Source organism: Cephus cinctus, unplaced genomic scaffold (assembly GCF_000341935.2).
Source record: "Cephus cinctus unplaced genomic scaffold, Ccin1 Ccin1_scaffold0173, whole genome shotgun sequence".
Taxonomy (NCBI): Eukaryota; Metazoa; Arthropoda; class Insecta; order Hymenoptera; family Cephidae; genus Cephus; species Cephus cinctus.
The window spans coordinates 483,765-504,813 of NW_014332897.1; the positions used below are offsets into that span (position 1 = coordinate 483,765).

At 43.8% G+C, this 21,049-nt stretch overlaps 4 protein-coding genes across 7 annotated transcripts in view; 2 read left to right on the forward strand and 2 right to left on the reverse strand.

Moving 5' to 3' along the window:
- Window positions 1–1,331: 1,331 nt before the first annotated feature.
- Window positions 1,332–8,993, reverse strand: LOC107264545 (putative mediator of RNA polymerase II transcription subunit 12). The gene is made up of 3 exons (XM_025081790.1): window positions 8,885–8,993; window positions 8,624–8,758; window positions 1,332–4,568 (listed from the first exon to the last, which is right to left on the reverse strand). Exons 2-3 carry the CDS (start codon window positions 8,630–8,632, stop codon window positions 2,688–2,690), a joined length of 1,890 nt encoding a protein of 629 aa, XP_024937558.1. The 5' UTR covers window positions 8,633–8,758; window positions 8,885–8,993; the 3' UTR covers window positions 1,332–2,687.
- Window positions 8,994–9,415: 422 nt separating this feature from the next.
- LOC107264547 (F-box only protein 9) lies at window positions 9,416–12,344 on the forward strand. 3 transcript variants are annotated; one of them, XM_015732920.2, is made up of 7 exons: window positions 9,417–9,566; window positions 9,867–10,082; window positions 10,142–10,468; window positions 10,641–10,804; window positions 10,868–11,059; window positions 11,157–11,394; window positions 11,482–12,344. In XM_015732920.2, exons 1-7 carry the CDS (start codon window positions 9,564–9,566, stop codon window positions 11,668–11,670), a joined length of 1,329 nt encoding a protein of 442 aa, XP_015588406.1. In that variant the 5' UTR covers window positions 9,417–9,563; the 3' UTR covers window positions 11,671–12,344. The 3 variants fall into 3 exon arrangements, with proteins under 3 accessions (XP_024937559.1, XP_015588406.1, XP_015588407.1); XM_015732921.2 differs by having other exon boundaries at window positions 9,418–9,566; window positions 10,157–10,468; window positions 11,482–11,670; XM_025081791.1 differs by lacking the exon at window positions 10,868–11,059 and having other exon boundaries at window positions 9,416–9,566.
- Window positions 12,345–12,355: 11 nt separating this feature from the next.
- Window positions 12,356–14,666, reverse strand: LOC107264553 (progestin and adipoQ receptor family member 4). The gene is made up of 3 exons (XM_015732932.2): window positions 14,405–14,666; window positions 13,004–13,245; window positions 12,356–12,930 (listed from the first exon to the last, which is right to left on the reverse strand). The coding sequence occupies exons 1-3, from the start codon at window positions 14,526–14,528 to the stop codon at window positions 12,700–12,702; spliced, it is 597 nt and encodes a 198-aa protein (XP_015588418.1). The 5' UTR covers window positions 14,529–14,666; the 3' UTR covers window positions 12,356–12,699.
- Window positions 14,667–15,549: 883 nt separating this feature from the next.
- The window catches only part of LOC107264543 (dual specificity protein kinase CLK2), a 20,563-nt gene continuing 15,063 nt past the window's right edge, over window positions 15,550–21,049 (forward strand). Inside the window, exons 1-3 of one of the 2 annotated variants that reach the window (XM_025081788.1) lie at window positions 15,550–15,696; window positions 16,019–16,123; window positions 19,002–19,138. In XM_025081788.1, the coding sequence (XP_024937556.1) occupies window positions 15,583–15,696; window positions 16,019–16,123; window positions 19,002–19,138 (356 nt within the window). In that variant the 5' untranslated portion in view covers window positions 15,550–15,582. The remainder of the gene's footprint in view (window positions 15,697–16,018; window positions 16,124–19,001; window positions 19,139–21,049) is intronic. The other variant, XM_025081789.1, reaches the window with a different exon arrangement.

Consider the following 21,049-nt stretch of genomic DNA (forward strand, 5'->3'; position numbering starts at 1 on the left):
GCATATTATATTAACATTACAAAAATGGAGGTGCTACACGGACGTCAGCTCCAGCATCGCACTTTTTTAAAATCTCTTGAAAATGATTCAACAATAGGCTTTTTCAATAGTTCTCGAGAAGTTCTACAATTCCTGATAGGTTTCAACAATCGTTCTGCTACGCAACATCGGTAAAATATGTATTAAATATGCTTGTGGCATCGTACGCTTCAGTGCAGGCAGACATGAGTTGCTTGCTTTTGTCATATTAAACTTACCGAGCTTACACTGTGCGATCGAATTTAGGATTGGAAAGAAAAAAAGTATTTAGGCTATATTCGATGAGTTGTCTCGTTCCAAGTGTTGCTTTGGGAACCAGCGATAAGTAGCGGAGGACTCTGCCCGCCAAGGCTACCCGTTCGTGATCACGTTCAGCTCGGCTACGACGGGATATGCTTTATCGACAGAGGCGATGATCACAAAATTCTATTCGCGGACTCGCCGTTACGATTTAGCGCCATGTTTTTGGTATCGCCTAAAACCGTAGCGTTGTGCATCTCCCTACTGATCTCTGACAGCGATTACTGACAGGTGCTGCCGCCTAGGGCAGCAGAGATAAGAATGGAGATATACAGCGCTCGAGCGCACAGTGTGAACATACTTATAATTCGAGATATTAACAATAAAATTATCTTTCCGTAGGCTTGAATTTAAGAAATTGACTAAATTAAATGAGGCTACCAAAAACGTATGAAACTAATAATTTCTAAGCAGATACACTATTTGTCTCATCTCACTATACACATAAAATAATTGTGTGGTTTTTTATGCTTTTCATTTGTTTTACCTGACAACAATAAATGCAACTTTTAGGAACATTTTTTACTGCTTTTCTATTCGCCTGAATAGTATTTAAACTATTGAAAGCGCTGCAGCGCAAACGGACTTCCAGTCACGCGCGAAAGCGAGCGTGTCGCTGTAGTACGCGTAAAAAAACTATGCCAAGTACAGGAGTGCTGTGCATTCCTCTCACAAAAATTATTGAAATGATATGAATAATGCCACGTACATACATAAGTCACTACATATCTGCTTATTGTATGATCCAGCACTAGACAATCATTTTAATTGTATTTTCAAAATTTCGTATAATGTCTTCGCTATAATATAGCGCATAGTATACTAGGTACTAAAGAATATATAAATTTGTAATATACGAATGAGCCAAATGCTTAGTAAATAATATTCCAATGTCGGCTGTATTAACATCTACTATAAACGCAAGCGAAATCCGAACATTGCCGACGGCTCCCGAAAGCAGCGCTCGGGGGGTTAGTAATCGTAGGTGGGGGTTAAGTTCATGAAACACATTTATTGACATTTTTACAGAAGTCGGCGGAAAAATTGGCGTCAGATAAATTATAAGCAAAAAATTTCAACATTCTATATTTTTCTACGTTCTCAGCGGTTAACTTTATTACATTTAAGTCTTACGGAACTAACATATACGTCTTATAAAAACAAAAGGTACTCTAGCGTTACTCATTATAATCATTCTCGTATCTCCGGAGTCTGCAAAGCTTGTTGTCTTATGGCATTAGAAAAGACGAAGGTGCTAATAATGATTGGTCGATCGATGTTCGCGGATTCTGGGGGACGGAACGCGGAAGGAATACCAAGTTGCCGATGCGATCAACTCCCAACGGGTGAAATCGGGAATCTATGCCAAACGTTTGTGAAATTGAGGACGCGCATATACATATACGAAGACTCATTCCGACTCCAGAAGACACGCGAGCCTGCGCATTGTGCGGTATCTCCGGGGAAAGTTTGTTTATCTCAAAGGCATTTCGTTCCCGAGCCTTGCAGCGGCGCACGACTTTCCAGGACTTTTTACCTTTTCCTCAACTACGTGGGTTCTCTAGCGAACAAAGCTACTCTAATTAAATAACGAAGCGAATTTTCAGAACGACAAAGATAACTCAAACTAATATTGACATGGATTCTCGAGTTTGCTTGGATTGATTTTAGTTGACAGTGTAACGGGAACTGATGTAAACGATCGGAAAGGGCCGTTAGGGTGATGGCTGGCAGATTGTGACAGCGAGTGGGCCCAGTCGCGAGAACGCGCCTCGATGCGGAAGAGGACGGAATTCCTCCTGTAACCATTGTAACGCAACACTGGATTACGTGAGACCGTTTGTTATGGTTCGCAAATGCACTCATTGTCCTCGTGTGCTCAACTTCTTGTGAATTAGTGAAAGCAAAAGTCTCGAGGAATAATCGAAATTTGAAAAATGGTCCCGCTGCTCTTACAATTGCCATGATTCCCCGTTTACGGATCTACGGCCTTCCCCTTTCTTCTTTCCCTTCTCCATGCATCCTCGCAAATGATTATTTCATTGAGTCTCCAAAGTCGTCGCGTTGCGTCGTTACCAAAATTCTTTTAAAACTATAATGAAACGGCGCATTCGATGGTTTACAGTAGAATCGGTCGGTAGTTACAAATAATGTTGACAGCAAGTGCGACCTCGGCCGATTGTGAAGCCTGGGGCCACGTAGCTATTCTTAAGGCGCACATATGATTGTGCGCGACGAGTGTGCGTGCGTGTGAAAGAGAGAACTCGATTTCACCTTATTAATTTCATACCGCAAAGATTTACATGACTTGTTAAAAATCCTCGAGGGTCCCGACTGATCCGCGACGCTCACGCGCTGCTCGGTGCCTTTGCGTACGTATTTACTTGCTGATTCGCTGCAAACTGCAGACTATTCGAGGGCAGAGCTCCTACGTTTAGGGCGAGGACCTTAGAGACAATGTTCAGGTCTTCCGGCCCCCCGGAGCCTTGCAATCTGCCCAGGTCACCGGCGGCGCCCGATTGAAAGAGCAAATGCTGAATCTGCTTGGCCGGAGTCTGCGGAGGCCTCGTCTGCCTGAACTGGGGATACGTATTTCCTCCAAAGGCTTGCACGGTTCTCGTTTGACCGTTGTAGCTTCCCAGGTATTGATTTTTCTGATTGAGTTTCTTTAGATTATCATTGATCCCGAAGTTGCCGATCGAGCCGAAACCCTCTTGTCTGTTAAATCGCGAGCTCGGAATAACCGGAGGCTGAAAGTCTCCGGAGAATTGAGAAAAGCTTTGCTGGAGTCGTTGTTGTTGTAGTAGTTGCTGCTGCTGCTGCTGCTGCTGCTGCTGTAGCTGGAATTGTTGCTGCTGCTTTTGTTGCTGCTGCAGTTGCAGCTGTTGTTGCTGCAATCTTAGTTGCTCTTGGAAATTTGATTGAAAAACGGGAGCTGGAGCTACACTTGGAACTTCAAGAGAAACACTCGGCTGAAGATGCACTGTGGATGATTTGAATGGTGGCTGTAGAGTGAAGAGACCATTTTGATCAAAGAAAAATTGCTGTTGTTTTTGATGTTGCTGCTGCTGCTGTTGCTGCTGTTGCTGCTGCTGCTGCTGCTGCAATTGATGCTGATATATCCTTTGCTCCTCAGCTTGCTTTAGCCTCGCCTGCTCCTGAAGGAAAAGCTGCTGCTGTTGCTTCTGTCGCAATTGCTGCTCGTACAGCTGCTGTTGTCTCACGAGAAACTGTGTCTGTTGGATTTGTTGCTGCTGTAATTCAACAAGCTGTTTCTCCAATAGTTTCTGCTTGAAATCCAGTTGTTCCTGAAGAGTGAGAGCCTGTCCATCCCCAGAGGCCCTGTAGATGGGCACAACACTCTTCGGCACGCCACGCTCGTCCTGCTGTACAGTGAATGCAGCCACCAACGGCGCTTGGAATATCTTCACCTCCTCGGTCTCTTGCTGCTTCTCGTTGGAGGAGCTCGTCGAGGACGCATTGAGCGTCGACTGAGGCGCCGGGACAGGCGGAGTCGTGAGACTCGAGGCAGTGGGTTTCGGTGTTACGAGAGAGTTCACCGCTGTCATCCCGTCGCTCGCGCTTCTCTCGAGACTTCCTGCCAGCTGTGCTACCGGTTTGTGCGTTACACTCTGCACGCTGTTTATCGAAAATGGTTCGGACGAACCCTTGACGCTCCTGGCCTCTACCTGATCAGCCACGGGTTCAGGACTCTTTTCGTAGATGCCGGCCGAATTGTCAGACGAAATGACATCGCGAGTTTGGAAGCCTTTCGAAGCCTCCTGCAGCTTTTGCACAGAACCTTTTGATAACGGAGAAATGGACTCCTGGTACTTTTCGAGCTCGATGAAGGTTGAGTTTTGCAGCTTGTTCTCGTTGGGAATTTCCTCATCGGCCGGAAATCCGTCGAAGGAAAAGGTTGTCCTTTGAATGGTACCGAAGTTTCCGTTCAAATCCTTCTTCGCGATCTCCGGAAGCGTAGTCGCTCGTAGGAGCGTCGGTGTCGTGGAGTCATTCTCTTGAGAGTTCTTGCTCTCCTCGCGTCGCTGCTGCTGCTGCTGCTCGGCAGATTCGGCTTCGAGATCGGCCAGGGCTTTCAGAAGGGCTCGGCGCAGATCCTTGTCCAGCTTCACTGGAGCGACGACCTCGTCCAAATTGATTGGCTGACTGTCAGATTTATCCGACGCTGCTACCGCACCCAGCAACCCGAGTAAAGCCAAAAACGTTTTCTGGAAAAGAAATTAAAAACGCAGCTGTACATTGCCGAACGGACTTAAAAGTTTCTTAACGGGTCAAATGTTTTTCTTCGAAGGTGTTGAGAGATTCTATCGGAACCTCGTGGGATTCGCGAGAAACGTTCCGGGGGGTCGCGTTTCTCTTTGTAAAAGCTGCGTAAACACGCGTGGCTGCGTGTTTGCGTGTTTGCGTGTCCTCGTATCTCCGATGCCGCACGTACGGCTCCGGTGCGTGTCGTTTACGTATCTTTACGTAAGTCGCAGCTTCCAACTCCCTTCCAAGCGGCTCCTCCTCTCCGTCGTCTCTCTATCCCGTATGTCCCGTACCTACGCACATTCACGTAATCTACGTGCCGTACCTTACGCACCGATAAACGTCAGAGCTCACCAGTGTGCAATAGAGGAATCTGGCGGCCTCGAAAACAATTAAGGATGGGCTATTGGCCGTCCGAACGCACGTGCGTAGGTGCGCCGATCCTGGCAGGTTTCTACAAACGCGACTCTTAAAACTTTCATCTAACCTGGAGAAATCCACAGTGAATTTACAGATGCGCAAATATATGCATAAGAAAATGGCTACGAGCCATGCCAACCTCCATGTACAGCCATTGGCACAGAATATTAGATCTTTTCTTCCTCTCGAGAGACGATCGAGACAATTGAAAAAAAAAAAAAAAAAAAAAAAGCCATTAATACTTTTTAATAAGTAAGAAGGAAAAAGAAAGTAGGAAGGAAACGAGAATTGACAATTGACCTAAAGAAATTCTTTAAAGCATTCGATTGTATGACGAATCACGTAAATAATTCATCGGAAGAATTCGCTTCGGGCGACGTTCGTAGCTTCTTCGGAACGAGAAAGACTTGTCCCTTCAAGAATAACGGAGCGATCAATTATCAGCATCTTCTCGAATGGACCACCGAGACTCTCTAAACAATTGCCTGTTTCGTCCCATGTCGCTAACTCGAATGAATTTGCATAACGGAATATTCCCTCCCACGTGACCCACCAAGAGTAAAGGCATCTTGGGACATTCGAGGCAATTCACTCGTAATAGCTGGAGAAAATCTTTTGACATTTAGGAAGAAGGTTGTCGCGAAGGTGAAGCCACGCCCTGTGGCCGTTCGTTGACTTTACGGTCCAGTCGAGGCATCTCACGATGTGCTGTCGATCTATTCGTACGAATTTACATTTAACGGAATGGTCCATAGTGAGAAATTCTCGTCCGATTGTGAACTTGGGGATTCGACAAGCGAGGATGCAGGCAGCCGAAACAGCCGAGATCCTTCCAGGTTCCACAAAGTCCTTCAACGGACTTTCGAGGACTTTCGAGATCTTCCAGGAAGGAAGATTCCAATAAGAGGGACGCGCCCGGGGCGATCCCGATACCGACGGCGTCTTCTCCGAGCATCTTCTCGAAACTTTCTAAACTACCAAATAACCGCGCAAACGAACCTGAGAGATGCCTCCTCGTCAGCGAGTCTGCCACGTCCCATTAATTTTCCTGCGAAGAGATACACCTGCCATATACGGATATAGCAGCAGCTTCTAGATTCGCCGTCGACTGGGTCGTTCGTCTCTCGGTTTCACTTTCGGAGCCGCATGTGGTACATGGTTCATAAGCACGTGCGTCTATTGATCGACTCGTCTTCCTCTCGCCCCTTAAATCGAAGAATCTCTTAATTGCACTTGCTCTTCAGCTAAATCTCCAACAAGAGAATTCCTCAAACTTTTCCTAAAATACTCTACATCTTTTTCCATCGTTCGCGAAGGAAGGTTTAAGCGGCAAGAAATCGGCGAAAATCCTTAATTATATCGGTGTTTCAACTTTTTTTATTGCGGGACGTCACAATTTTTTACCAATTAAAAAATTTCGTATTATTTAAAAAGCAACCTGGGTAAGACGCGAGACTCGGTTGTCTCGAGTTTGGTAATGAGAGGAGAAACACGAGGAACAGGAGGCAGGAGAGCGAGAGATAAGCAGGGACTCCGGAACTTTCACTCGACTCTCAATCAGTGTGTCGAGGATGTGCGCCGCTCGTGAACTTGCTTCACTCGGATCGCCCGGCGATGCCTCCGACCGTTAGACATTAATGAACAGCTCGAGGAAACCTCGAGGAATTAACGATGGAAAGGGCAATGCACCCTTTGCCTGCAGCAGTGCAGCAGTGCAGCGTCACTCGGGCAATCGATGCAAATCGTTCTTGCAAGCGTCCTTGCCTTCGATCCCGTTAGGTCCCGTTAAGCAGTCGGGACGAGTCGGCGTTTAGCGAGCGATGCAATTAAATTCCACCTGTGAATCGCGGGTGACGCGAGCATGCGATCGGTAGGCCTGGTGCGTGCATCCTCCTGGTGAAAGCAGGGATGCCGCACTAACTAATCGGCATACGTAAGATGGCGTAACCCAGAGGCCACCAGGAATCAACCGGGGGACGTATGAGCATCAAGACGAGGAACAAGACGAGTGAAAACCGAATCGGGAATCGATTGAATGGACCAAAGGAAAACGAAACGTCAGTCCGAGTGTCTGACAGTTTTGTTGCTAATTCAACTGAAATTCGATATGTCGAGACTAACGGCTCGACTCACGGGAGGAAAAAGACACCAAAGGACGCTCGATATTTAACCGTTTCCCGGAGACGCAACATTCTTTCCTCCATATTTCCTACTGATCTTACCGATCTTACCGATCTTACCGATTCTGCTCATTCTCGCCGCACCTTGTTTCGTTCGTTCAATTTATTGAATTCCCACGTTCATCGAAGGGGTCACTCTCCGGGCCGAATCCGCATGACACAAAAGGCGCCTCGATCGCGAGGAGTCTAACGTTATGGGAATCTTCCTCGGTTTCTCGCAATTGCTTTCTCTCATGGAATCCTTTTAGTGAAGTTAAGGCAGCTTTGGGAAAACAACAAACACTTGGCTAATGATTTTAAATATTTTCAAGTAGCTTCGATACAGGGACCGAGGCGATTAATCTGCACGAAGGGTAATTAGCTAATTACTAAGGACTAATAACTTGTAAATAAAATGCAAGCACGCGCTACATGCCAAGTGGGTCGTTCAAATTGCAGCCAGTGGGACTCTGCGCAGTTCGCGTGCTCTCTGGAAATTTTACTTGTAATGCAAATTGATTGCAAGCTCACAATCAGAATGAACGCCGAAACGCGAGCTTGCAAGCATCAGCTTGCGCTTTCTTTGGCGGCACTGGATTTACACAAATCAACTGGACTCCTGCGTAACTGTATCGCGATTAGATATACGGGATTAGATGTATAAGAGTCGACCATTCTGGTGCATCAGACTTTTTCAACTGTTCAAACTCTTTTCTCCGTCGCGCTAGTTTCCCCAGGAAGATTCTTTCGACTCTGCACAGTATTTGCCTAAATAAAAAGACTCTCTCACTTTGAATAGCGGAACCGATTGACTTAGCCAATAATTATATAAATTAATATCCAGACCCGCGCCTAAGTCGTAATATATGGTGGCCACTCTTGTGTGAGCCTCTATTTGCTCGGAGGAAACATGTTGACGCTTGTGTTGACGACGACTCGACAAATTTAGACAACTTTTGTACATATATATCGCTGAGAACTTGTGCGAATCGTGAAGCTCGCGTGAGCGTGAACGTGAGCGCGGAAGTAGGAGAAGAAAAAAGATGTTGAAGAAGAAGAAAGTTGTCCCTGCCAATTTCCCATGAAACTTCCATGTTCGTCATTTGCTTTTAACTGGAAACTTTAAATCCTGAAGCTTGTCTAACCTGAAGCTTCCGAAAAATTATAATGTACGAAAAGTATCATTTCAAGGAGCATGTGTTTCATTCAAAAAGTCTATCGACGACTTTTACGATGCTACTATTTTTGGCAATGAAAACGCGTATCGAAATTGCATAATGCGTCCTTCCTTGCTATTTGCGTGTCACTTATAATTCGTTTTTTCTTTTTCTGAAAATATCGCACTCACTATCACTGGACACGAACGAGACAAACGATTTAGGAAATCCACCACCACCGTAAGTCAAGAGAATTTTCCGGATGAGCTTCGTACTCACCAAGCGCATGATGCTGTCTGTATCGGACTGTGCTGTCACTCGAGCGATGCTTAGCTTTTACTCGTGAAGATGATCTCGCTCGTCTCGGCGAAGAAGGTGATAGTAGCCAGCTGGTGGGAGTGCTCGTCTCTCTAGCTGCTCGTGTACATACAGATACTAATGTACGCTAATGCCATACGACTACATCTACCTGCACGTAAGCTATTCTTTCAATATAAATCTGTTTTTACATACATATTGCCTCCCTATAGATAAACTCACATACGAACAGATCCGGTAAAGTAGCGTGTGGATTCTTATCAATCGAAAGTCAACTAAATCCTGGCGTCGCAGCCATGGGTAAAAATGCCCTAGATAAGAACATAGTAACAATCCTATAGCCATCTAAAAAATATTTTGTTTCAGAAATTGATATGATTCGATTCAATGGGTAAGTCATCAAAGAAAAGGCATCTTCAACTTATTTTTTTGACCTGTGTGATGTTGGAGATACATACATGTATCAAGAAGACACAAGAATATTGTGAAGTAACCTTTTATATCAAGGGGGCATAAATGAGATGTAAAACCATTTTAAGATGGATCGCGTTTATTGGTCCGATTCGTTTCATTCGGTAACTTCTATCGACATTTACCGCTTGACACGACGTCCACGACCTCCGTAACCAACAGTTGGCCACAGTTGGCTACGACTAGCCATGGGCTTTACGCATCACTTCCGATATCAATTTACTGTAGTTGACGAGGTTGCACGACAGAAACCGAGTTCTGCCGAAAGATTGCGATTTCCACTACCTTCTTCGCGAAGTTCCGCCTGATGTCTGAAATCATGGCGGCTGCTCTCCTCGCGAAACTATACCCTTGTTGTGTAGTACGCTTCTCTGACCGAGAGTACATGCGTTGAGAAGTGACAGTTTGAAAAACTGGATATCAAGAAATAATGGTACGTCAGGAATACGAGACGCCTCGATATTCAACGATACAGACAATCTCACTGCGCTTAGCTATTATGACATCTAACCTTCATTCACGCTTCTCTTGCCCTTGAACTCCTCGATTTCATTTTTTAAACTTCATGTCCTTTAAATAAGTCGAGTTCTTCCGTATGATGAGGGAAAAACTATTGACTCTGCATATTTATTATTCTATGTATGTAAAAGTAATGGCCTTTTTGAGAAACTCATCTGGCATGTCTTGTAATTTATCTTCTACATATTTTGGCTCTATGATTGTGCCATAATAGAACCACTCTAGTGACTCTGGTGAAGATGTTGGAGAAGATCAAGAAGATTCTTCCTTTGGATTGGTAGCAAACGTAGAAGATGCCTTGACTTCGTTCAGGGAGCAGTGGCAACGTGAATTAGAAATATCTCCTAAAAAAGATCTTGCCAAGAATTATGCTTCGAAAGCTCCAAGTGGAATACCATTGGATGATGATGCAACTTCTACAGAAAACAAGGTATTTCTTAGAAAAGGTTTGCAAAAAGTGTGCACATAACTATAACTACCAATTTCTAGTTTCTGAAATTTCAGGCAAGAAAGTTATTTTTAGAAGGTATTGAGCATGAGCAAAATGGAAAATTATATGAAGCTATTCAGTTCTACAAACGTGCTGTGCAGTTGGTACCAGATATTGAGTTTCGCTTATATGAGTCATCTAAGGTGAAACCTCGAGAGAAATTTGAATCTGATGAAAGATTGGAAACACAAGATGGACATAGCCGTCAAAATGAAGCCAATGACAACAATGAGAATGATGAGGAGGATGATTCAGAACTTTGTGTTAAACTGTCAAGAATCATCTATCGAAACCAATGTGTTTGCTTTCCTCGATTTGAACAAAGTGTACGCATACTTTTACCTATCTTATGTATAATCAATTTACAATTAAAATGTAAGGTCTTTGGTACTCTTGCATTGAAAGTCATAGTATTGAGGACCTTTGAGAACATCTATTTTGTGTGGATGTACCTTAGGTTTCTCCAATATAAACATTAAAGAAGATTCTACATTTTAGGGAACACATATATCAGCTCTGCCCATGGAAATAGTATTATACATCCTGAGATGGGTAGTCTCTTCCGAATTAGACTTGAGATCGCTTGAAATGTTTTCTGGTGTCTGCCGTGGATTCTATATATCAGCCAGAGACGCCGAAATTTGGAGATTGGCCTGCGTTAGGTGAGGCTCATTACATTGATTGATAAAGACAATAGTTATGCGTTTTTATTAACTTCCGTTTAGAGTATGGGGTGTCAATTGCGGTACGCATGAGCCAAAGTACCAATCTTGGAGAGAGATGTATCTGCAAAGGCCTAGGTTGCGGTATAACGGGTGTTATATTAGTAAAACGACTTATATCCGTCACGGAGAAAATAGTTTTCAGGATCAGTTCTACAGACCCTGGCATTTGGTTGAATATTTTAGATACCTTAGGTATGCATCTAGTGAATCGACCAAGAATTCAAAACACCTCCTTTTCTTAGCAATAGGAACACCAAAGAAATAATATGATTTCGTGTACGGTTACCAGGTTTTTTCCCGAGGGAAGAGTGTTGATGCTGACTTCAGCTGAGGAGATGCAAACTTGCGTCAATTCATTGAAGAACCGTATACCTCGAAATTCTTCCGTTCTCATCGGTCATTATCGGCTACACGATGATCGCGTAACATTAATATTAAAAAAGCAGGAGACAAAGGGAAGCAATAACGCATACAGAAAAAAAAGACGAGAACCAATGCATGACAGTGGAGAGCAAACATTTCACGTTGTACGTATCACGCACGGAATAAGTAAAAAAAAACCATGGACGTAACATTCTTCTTAAATTTCGTTTTTCCTGTTTACTTTAATCTAGGAATTCAGTATTCAAAATCATCAGAAGCGAGTGAACTCTCAACTGACGTGGCTGAGGTACAATATATTTACCAAGTACAGAAACGGACAGGAGGGAAACATGTACCTGAACCTTAGCGGCCGTTATCCACCATTCAAATTTAGCAGGGTCAAAAGTTACACCTTGGAAAGCGAAGCTCCGCTGCAGTGAATGTTCCCGTTACGATAATTCAAATTACGTGTAAAGAAATAAGGAGAGAGTTGTCTCCGCGATGATTGGTAGGGCCTTGGTAAAACCGTACAAAAAGGTACATATAATGACAAAGATCCTCTTTAGTTTAAAGACGATGTCAAGCTGCGATTTACTTTAGAAATTGTGCTGCTGTAAGGTCAGTGCGGCAATTTCAACGAATATTGATTATCACTCTTTGAGTGCCTGCAGGGTGTACTCTACTATTCTTCTGTTCGCATAAGTGCTAACGAAACATGCATGCTTACTTACAAGTTAATAACAATTATATCGCTGGAATTTGGGGATAATGGTAACGAGGAAAAACCCACAGATTTTTATTACGTACCCTTATTGCAGGTACAGTTCTGTTTTTACTTAGTTTTTTTTTGTCACTCGAGAAGTAAACTCCAGTCCCGTAGAACGTGTAACCTGAAACGAGGTCTGTAACAATCCTATTTGAAATAGTTATATCTAATGAAGTGCTTACACTAAGTATAAAAAATCACTTCAAAGTTTGTAAACGAGTAACCTCGACCAAGTAGGTCGTCACATTTTGAACAAGTAGGTTCAAAAATGTATCTTGTACATACATGTGCTTCAAATTAGAATTTCATTATCGTAAATAAATAGGCAACCGCCAATGGAAAAATTAATGTTCCACTGATATTCTCAAAGAATTTTATTTGACTAAATAGCATTGTTGATTTTATTATCAAGGAGTGTAATAATAACATTTTAGGAAAACGGATTATTGAAGACACTCACCTCTTGTACATCGTTAGTTATGATCAGTTATTCTGTTCATATAATATACATATTTTTGATGTTCTTAGGTGAGCTTACGATGAGTGGACTCCTAAAAATCTCCTAGAATTTATAATTCCAGCTTTATCTATCGCAGCACTGCTATGTAGCTATGTAGCTGTATCCTAAAGTAAGGCTCAAAAGATGTTTAAGGAAGGCCAAGGAATGTACATTTGTTACGCGATACTAGCACGTACTCTGCGATCATAGTTCCTGATGGATCGGAGAGAAACGAGAAGTTGTCAAGACGCATGCCGTTTTACTAGTCATCCACTCTAGATCCTGAAGCGTCGCTGCATGCATCGAGCACACTGCCAGGACTACCATCACGTGCATTATATTATGAGAGTTGAGAGCCATGTCAACACGTCCCGGTATCCACTTTTCAGGTATTCGAAGGGCGCCTATCGTCCCACCTATCACCGCCACGAGGTCCTGCAAAGGAAATACTATTCGATCATACAATTCAACTACATAGGGGCAGAATATGCTCTGTCTATGCAAGAACCTGAAGCAGTATATGAGGGAAAGCATTCGGAGAACCACCTCCGATGTCAAGGCAGCGCAAAGTCAGAACGAGTAATCGCATCGTGAAAGGTGGAGAAAAACACAAACGCCTCTCCCAGGGAGAACGTGCGCGCATCGCTTTGTAAAGGCCCCAAAAGCTGAGGAAGCAGTAGCTCAGCAAGCAGCCGAACCACAGGGCGTCAGGTAAACAGTGAACGAAGGCCGCGATCATTGGCATTGCTCCTGAAACATTCGTGTTTGTGCGTGCGGACGTGTCCAGCGAGTTTTCCTAATTCTCTAAAAATATGAGTTAAAGAAAGAAGGGCCTACCGAAACTCTGGCAGATCCATATGCCGAGTATGTCGAGTTTCAGTAATCGCTTGTATGTTCTGTCGCCGAAATTGAGATTCATGAAAAGATGGTAGAGAAAGGAACCGATCCACGGACTAAGGGCGCCGATCAGATGACACCACGAGAGGAATTCAGCGAGTGCTCCTTTTGTACTCCATGGCAGAAGGCACGGGACGCTCACGAGAATGTAGACGATCGCGAATCCTGCGAGAGCAACGCCGACATTTCCTCAATTCATGAGCGGGACAGGATGTTCGACTAGCTAGCTAAATAGCAATGGGTATATTGGTAGCGGTGCACTTGATAAGAGAGAGAGAGAGAGAGAGAGAGATAGGGAGCTATCACTGATCTAGACAGTCGCTTCAGAAGTCAAGGTAATACCGAAACCGAATCTAGAAACTTACGACTAACCTTAAGGTCAAAGTATGTCCTGAACGCTTCATTCGATACTGTCGCTGCGAGCAACCACAGTAATGCCTCGCGTGTTCCAATTCTCATATTTTTCAATTTGGTCTTCGTAGAGACCACGAGACACGCGAATTGCAACCTCGTGTAAGATTTCGTTCGCGATAATAGGTAGGTCAATATTCGGAGTAGGAGAAATCGCTGGTTAAGAAGAGCAATATCAGACGAGAAGAAAGTTCATGCTCTGTAAGAGAAGCCGTACAAGATAGAATATTTATTGGATATTGGTTTAAAAGATGTTACATAGACTATTCCCGTGCACCCGTGTGCGATGCAGTGACTGCGAAAATTACGTCATCAAGGGTTGTCCGGAGCTCCGTTCTTAATTCGCTAATTTAGCTAGTTAGATAATCATTGGAACTACCTAAGACTCCTTCAAGTTCATTAAATCTCACAATTAAGAAATTCTTAATGATATGCATTATTCGTTGCAGGAGCATCTTTTGTCCTCCATGCCGCAACCGCGTTCCTTATATCTTAGATTGTTGGGAACGTTTTAAATAATCCACGTCCGAGAGTGAGTCTATTATGGCATTTATGACCCAAGGTTAGTTTGTGAAGGTAAGCGTTTAAGAAGTGGACTCACCGTGCGTCAGGATGTTAATCGTTTCGTTGTGCAGATAAAATAGGCTGCCAAGGCAGCCGCGAATCGTCATAAGAGGTCGATAACCAGAGCGTATGTGAGGATTAAATTGCAAGTGGCGGGGCATGTCGCTCCATCGGAGAAGAATCTTCGGAACATCCGAAAGCACATCGTCGCTTTGATTTTCGTTTCTTTGAGAATGCCCCGAGGAGGAGCGCTCGTGAGCGTCGATGGTACCCCCGAGGCTACCGTTAAGGAGACCCAGGATTCTCCGATGATATTTCAAGAGAGAGAGAGAGAGAGAGAGAGAGAGAGAGAGAGAGCGATAATCGAAGGACCGTTTCGAGCAGGAGAGTGTAAACGTCACCTGCAGAAGAACGGACGTGCTTTCCGCATGGCGCGACTGTAGATCGGCAATTTCACGAAGGCAGAGAAAATGCACGCGCGCTGAAAGCCACCCTGAGAACGATGAAGACTGCGAGTTTCTCCCTGGACACTGACGTTCTCGCCTCTTCTAGTGCTTTGCGCACCCTCGTCCTGCTCCACTTTACCACTGCAAAAGCCCTCTGAAAGAGGGTTGTCACTATGACTACGATATCGATCGTAGTCGGATTATTCTTTGACAAAATATTCTCCGCGAAAGGTGGTGTAACGCGCGACGTAACGGTGACGCAAAGGTGTCCCTGCGAAACGCTCGTGAATGGAGATAGGCTCTTAGTGAAAAAAAAAAGGAAATATATTTTTCAACAACTAGATTCCTCTGATATTTCACTTAATAAGTCAAAAAAGAGGAAGAGGAGAAGACCCTCCAGAGGCAACAGAAGATTAGCGGGGACAAAGTTACTCCTGTTTTCGACGTCAACGCCAACGTGGAGACCTTTTAAAGTCAAATACTGCTGCTAATAGAATCTTGGTGTACAAATTATTCATCTCGTCAGGATGGTGGAAATTAATTTGGGAATCAATATTCTTTGAACGCGAGACGGTGCGTGGAATTCGATGCGAATAGCTGACGACTCGTAGCGACTGATGACAATGTAGGGCGGTAGAAGTTCCGAAGGCGAGAATGGTGTCGTGAACGAGCCGCCGAAAAAAAACGCAAGAAGGCGCAGGCGCCCAAAGCGAAGGCGACGAGGTCCCAACAGCCACAGTGCGCGGTATATCCTCGATGTTCGAGGAAGATGAGCAGAGTTTCCGCGGCTCCTCTTCTCGTCTGTCAACTGATTAGGAAGACGCTCCTTCGCCAGGTCAGAGAGATCCGCCTGCCCTTTCGCGCGTCCTGCTTTCTCTCTCAGGTATTTCCAGGATTCACTCTGACAATCAGTCTCGATTTTCCTTTTTTGAAACACTGTGTTCTCTTGGAACCAATTTTCACTCGGTATTTCCATCCCAGCACTCAGCTGCACTCGTTTGCCCCATAAGAATCGTGAAATACAGCTTCAAATTGAAGTCCGAAAAGTGCAAGATCGATGTAACAATGAACTCTATGGATCGCTCTATTTTCACGTCTATCCCCTCACATTCCGAGCGTTCCGCAGCTGCCATCGATTTCCTCCTTGTTCCACCCATAACGCACCACAGGATTCCGAACGCTATAAGATCAGTTCGCTGTTTCAGTGGATTCGTATCGAGCCATGGGGAATCCCGTGGAATCCATTCGCAGTCAAAAGTTTCGCCCGTCAGCCAACTAATTTCATCAGCAACATCTTCAGTGCAGGACAGGTATTCCACTTCTTGAAATTCAAGGATCGTGCGTAGGCGTACGTGCCTGCATGTTGCACAAATTTCCTTGCTTTGGTAAAAGTTGAAAAATACCCTGTAAATTGATCTTTTCTCACTTTTAGTCATAATTTCAATGATTTTCAAAAATCTGACGAACCATGTCCCATTCTCGAGATCAACGTTACGAGGAGAAATTGCTGTCTTACAATTCGATTCGAATATTGACTGTTTGAGTTGTGTCGTGGCGTGGTGCCACCTACAGTGCTGGCTAACATAGGAGTCATCGACTGATCATTCAGAGCGACGTGCACGCTTGTCGCATGCCTCGTGTCTACCTTAATCAGAGTTCATCCGGTCGACGCTCCTTCGCGTGCATTAAGACATGTTTTGGAATTTCTTCTCACTGCTTCGTGATGGGATAATTCAGGTTGTTAATTACTGGATTTGGGGGCAGGTATGCTACTTAATTCATTCGAAAGTAACCGTTATCCATTTCGTCAAGCCTTTCGGTCATGGACAATGCATTTTGGCACTGTACGCGTTATTGAATTTTCAGAATAGACAACAATTTCATGAAATTTACGCTTACTTGAAAACGTTTTTGTGATTAATCGTTGCACGAAGATCTGAAAGTGTAAAGACATGTTTTTCGGCTACAAATCTCTGACTTAACTTATTGTCAGAATCTTATTGCATGTGAATACATAAGCATCAATCGATTGATTAGCAATTCCTCATTTAAATTGTCATTTGTGTACAGCTATCAAACGACTCTAGGAAACTGATCATGCACGCTAGAATTAGACGTAGCCCTGTCTTTCATTGCCATTGCATTTAAAATCATAATATAATTCAGCGAACAGAAAAACGCGATAGGCATGAGCGAGCGACGATGGAGAAGAAACTTTGTCAAGTTTTCATTATAACATGTTACCATTAAGGAACTGTAGGATCGGCTATACATACATATATATTACGCCAGCAAAAGGCACAGAATGGCAGCAAGTGGCGAAGCACTAAGGTAGTTCGGATAAACTCGAGCGCTTTCGGCTTACTTCGGGCTTTGGCCGAAAACCGCCGAGTGCGTCCGAGTCCCGAGTGGCGAGCCGAGCGCTGCCTGCCAATCGCATCGATCCGATGTCCACGTCGTTGTCACCCAACAGTGTCGTACATCGCACATAGTCGCGTTCCTGGATATCGTGGATTTTCGATTTCACTTCGGATCAAGTGGGCCTGTTCTATCTATCTAACGTAAGTACTTTCCGCCTGCTTCTCGCGGGCCGATCGTAACCCGGATACCCACGAAAACTCCATATGTCGGAGGAGAATCGCGCGTGCGTCTTCCCCTAGTACGTCGTATGCTCGTACCTGATGCTTCCTTCGCCTACTCCAAGATGGCCGCCAATTCACGAAAGTTCCCTTATGGCGTCTGCTCGTCTACAGAATCCTGTGCTGCCTCGCACGTCTCTGGCCGTTTCTCGTCGCAACATTCACTCGATCTTTAGACAGTTTCTAGTGGAGTTGTCTTGAAATCTCGACAAAAGTAACCATCCATGGATCACACTCCTTTCAAGGTTGGACCGCTATCTTTTTCATTGATTTTAGTGCCTGGATGAAGCGTGCCTCCTCTAAGGAATCTCCATCTATCTATCATTTTCATTCACTGTTTCTTCCTCCATCTTTTTTGTATTGACGTATTTAGCAGCGGCTCCCTTGACATTATTTTTTTCATTTGATATGTATTGTATTGCCGATAGGAATTGGATTAGCTTCTTACTCCTTAATTGTATTTCTAAGAGCGAGACTCCCTTGCGTTGGGCCAATTAATGGTACGATGTTTGCAATACTTTCAAGATGCGAATGCCCACGTTTTGCAGAATTTTTTGAGCTGATGTCCACGTCGTTGTCCAAAAACAGTGTCATACCTCAAGCATCATCTTCACGCTCCTGGATATCGTCCGTCTTCGATTTCATTTGGGACCAAGTGAGCCTGTTTCGTCTCCCGAACGTAAGTACATGCAGTCTGATTCTGGTATGGCAACTTTGGTCTCAAAGCATTGGGAGTTTCACTGTAAAAAATCAATGGCGGTTGCTTCCGATCGTGTTCACTTTATTTTGCAAAACTCTTATCTAAAGTCTTTTAAACTTATTCTATGAAAATGAGAATACGAATGGTGTGTAAACGAAAGAAACTGCTCTTACGTATGCACGTTTTCAAGTAGGCATCACACAGTTAAGTGTTTACTTTTATTCGTCTTCTCTCATTTTCCTCTTTCTTCTCTGGCTTGTTTCTTGCTCTTGAGATACATTCGTTCATCCATTGGTATCCGTACTTCTTTTTATCTCTCTCTTTTTTTTTCATTTTAGTTCTACGTATTGCTACAACTTGACTACACTTCCACCTCGTAGTAACACCTGTTTCCTGTTATCTCTTTTCACGAATACGACATTTCGTTTTGTATTTTGTTTCATTCTCGATTCAAAAGTCGAAGGACGACTGGTCTTTATGTAGGAAATTAGATTTTATCGTAGATATTCGAGTTTACTCTAGAAGGGGGTATCTTTGAACGTTTAGCAGTTGACGTGCTTTTCGCGTTGTGCCCATTTTGTCTCCTGCAGCATCCCATCATTCTCGCGCTTTCCGTTGAATTACATATCCTTTAGAGTTATTAGTAGAGTGAAAATGATTTTCGAATGTGGAAGGAAGCTGTTCCCATATGGAAGGGGAATAGAATGTCGATGAACAAATCCAGGGAATCGACGAGATAAATAAGCCCATTAGTAGAATAATTTTATTTAGCAAGGGCACCTTGATAAATGGTCCCCGGGAGTCGAACGCGTTCTCGACTCTCATAATAAAAGTGATAACTTATTGCAGATGCCACGAAGCAGAAGGCGCCATCGCTCTCGCAGCCTTTCGAGAACAACTTGCTCGCATCCCACTGGTTCACCTCAGTACGAGCATAAAAGACGGCGCATCGATTATGATAGTCCGCAGAGCAAGGGCACCTATAGGTGAGTTCTCGTTCTTATCACTTTGCTATCATCATTATTCGTTGCTCACGTCATTATTTATTCTACATCTTTTTTTACTAGTTTAAAGAGTGGTAGGCGCTTTTGTGGGTGTAGTAGTATACTTGGTCCACGATTGAGTAAGTAATGCGTCGAAAGAGGTAGCGTTCCCAGGCATCACTTAGCTTGGTTAGATAACACATAAAACTTACAATGCTATGTAAACCAAAGAAAAAGATTCACAATGAGAAATTAGTTTGCTGATTAGGTCAATTCAGCGCTTTCAATCCAATTAATAATCCCTGGTGGAATGAATTCAGCTCATCGATCAACCACAAAGTTTGCGATAGAGAACATCATTATTTCACTGATTTCATCAAAATTTATTATCTCGTTATTTGTCCATATCGCTCGCCACTCAAATTTTCTTCTTGTTCCAACGCGGTCTGGACATAGAAACGATTATTCGATAAAATCGCGAAGATCTTTCAAGTCGAGACTGGAACGGGCAATGGCCTTGCTTCGAGGCCAATGCCATTTCGTTATAAGGTCACAATCCCTCTACAGTCATCACCTTGTGCACTCCTCTCCTCCATTCTTCCCTCCTTCTATGTGCTTGACGCCGTTGCATGTTGTCGCGGTTCAACTGCCTACTTCGGACCTCCCGTCAGTGACGGCACCGTACGCGTACGGTTATCCACCAGGAGAGACTCTATGGCAATCAGTTGCAGTTACGGCGGTAGTGGCGGCAGTGGCGGTAGTGGCGGCAGTGGCGGCAGTGGCAGTTCCAGTTCCAGTTCCAGTCTTAGTCCTAGTCTCATTGTCAGTCGTAGACTACGTTTACACGGCGGTCTTAAACTGGTTTAGTTAATACTAATCTAAAGGAATAGACAAATCATAATCATTTCTACTTGTAAGGAATATTTGAAATTGGTCAATTCCTTTAGATCAGTATTAACTAAAACCGATTTAAGACCGCCGCATAAACGTAGTCACAGTCATACTCTCACTCTCACTGGCATCAAAATCGTAACCGTAATAACAAATATATTTGTGATTCATGTACGGCAGGTGACGTTTCGATGAAGTGATAAGGCAAGTGGACGTGCACAATTCGACAAACACTTCCGCCTCGTATGCACATATGTGTGCAAGTCCTTGACTACATCTCATTGTGCCATTTTCGTTCCTTTCGAAGTTTAACAAAATAAAAAGGAACGACTTTAGGAATAAGCGGGAGGGATATAATAAAGGAAACCGACTCAAAGAAGCATTTTAAGTGAAATTTTTCAGCAAAGGTTCTTTTTTAAATTTAACCTTCAAAGAGTTCTAGTTAAATTATCGTGGAATTACTAGAATATTGAAAAATGAAAGGCGATATCGATAAGAGGAAGTTAAGATAATGAATTGGATCTTGAGTTACTAGTGTTCCCTAATAAACATTTAAATACCGTAGAGAGTCCATAATCTCCAGTATTTTGTGAAAGAGTAAAAGTTAGCCAGATTTTTTTAATTAAGAAGGTAGGAAAATGACGGATCCGATGTTAATTATTGTGATCCGCGATAGTTTAGATTTCCTCTAGAGTTCCTCAAGATAAAGTAGCTTCATAGAAAGTTGCTATTGAATTGAAATCTATTCGTCTCTTGGTATATATGTTTGCGTCCAAATAGAAGTCGCCCCGAAAATCCTAAGAACCAACAATCCTCGGCAGTCAAGTTTGCATTCTTTGAGACGGCGAAGGCCGATTACGACATGTTTCTGACGGTGATGCTGCGATCGTCCGTATTTGGTGATGATTTAGTACGCAAGGGGGGTGGCGGGGGGGAGTACACATACGTCGGCGCCGCCGCCGGCTAGGTCGTTCAATTTATCTATTAACGTTGCCCCATTGTGCAGAGTCTGGGCCACTCGCT

Coding starts and splice junctions, on each gene's coding strand:
- LOC107264547 (XM_015732920.2), top strand. Junction 10,805..10,867: donor TGGAGATTGGCCTGCGTTAG/GTGAGGCTCATT, acceptor ACTTCCGTTTAG/AGTATGGGGTGTCAATTGCG. Junction 11,060..11,156: donor GAATATTTTAGATACCTTAG/GTATGCATCTAG, acceptor TACGGTTACCAG/GTTTTTTCCCGAGGGAAGAG.
- LOC107264553 (XM_015732932.2), bottom strand. CDS start 14,528: ATGCCCCGCCACTTGCAATTTAATCCTCACATACGCTCTGGTTATCGA. Junction 13,246..14,404: donor GATTAACATCCTGACGCACG/GTGAGTCCACTT, acceptor CGAATGTTTCAG/GAGCAATGCCAATGATCGCG. Junction 12,931..13,003: donor TCCCTCATATACTGCTTCAG/GTTCTTGCATAG, acceptor TTTCCTTTGCAG/GACCTCGTGGCGGTGATAGG.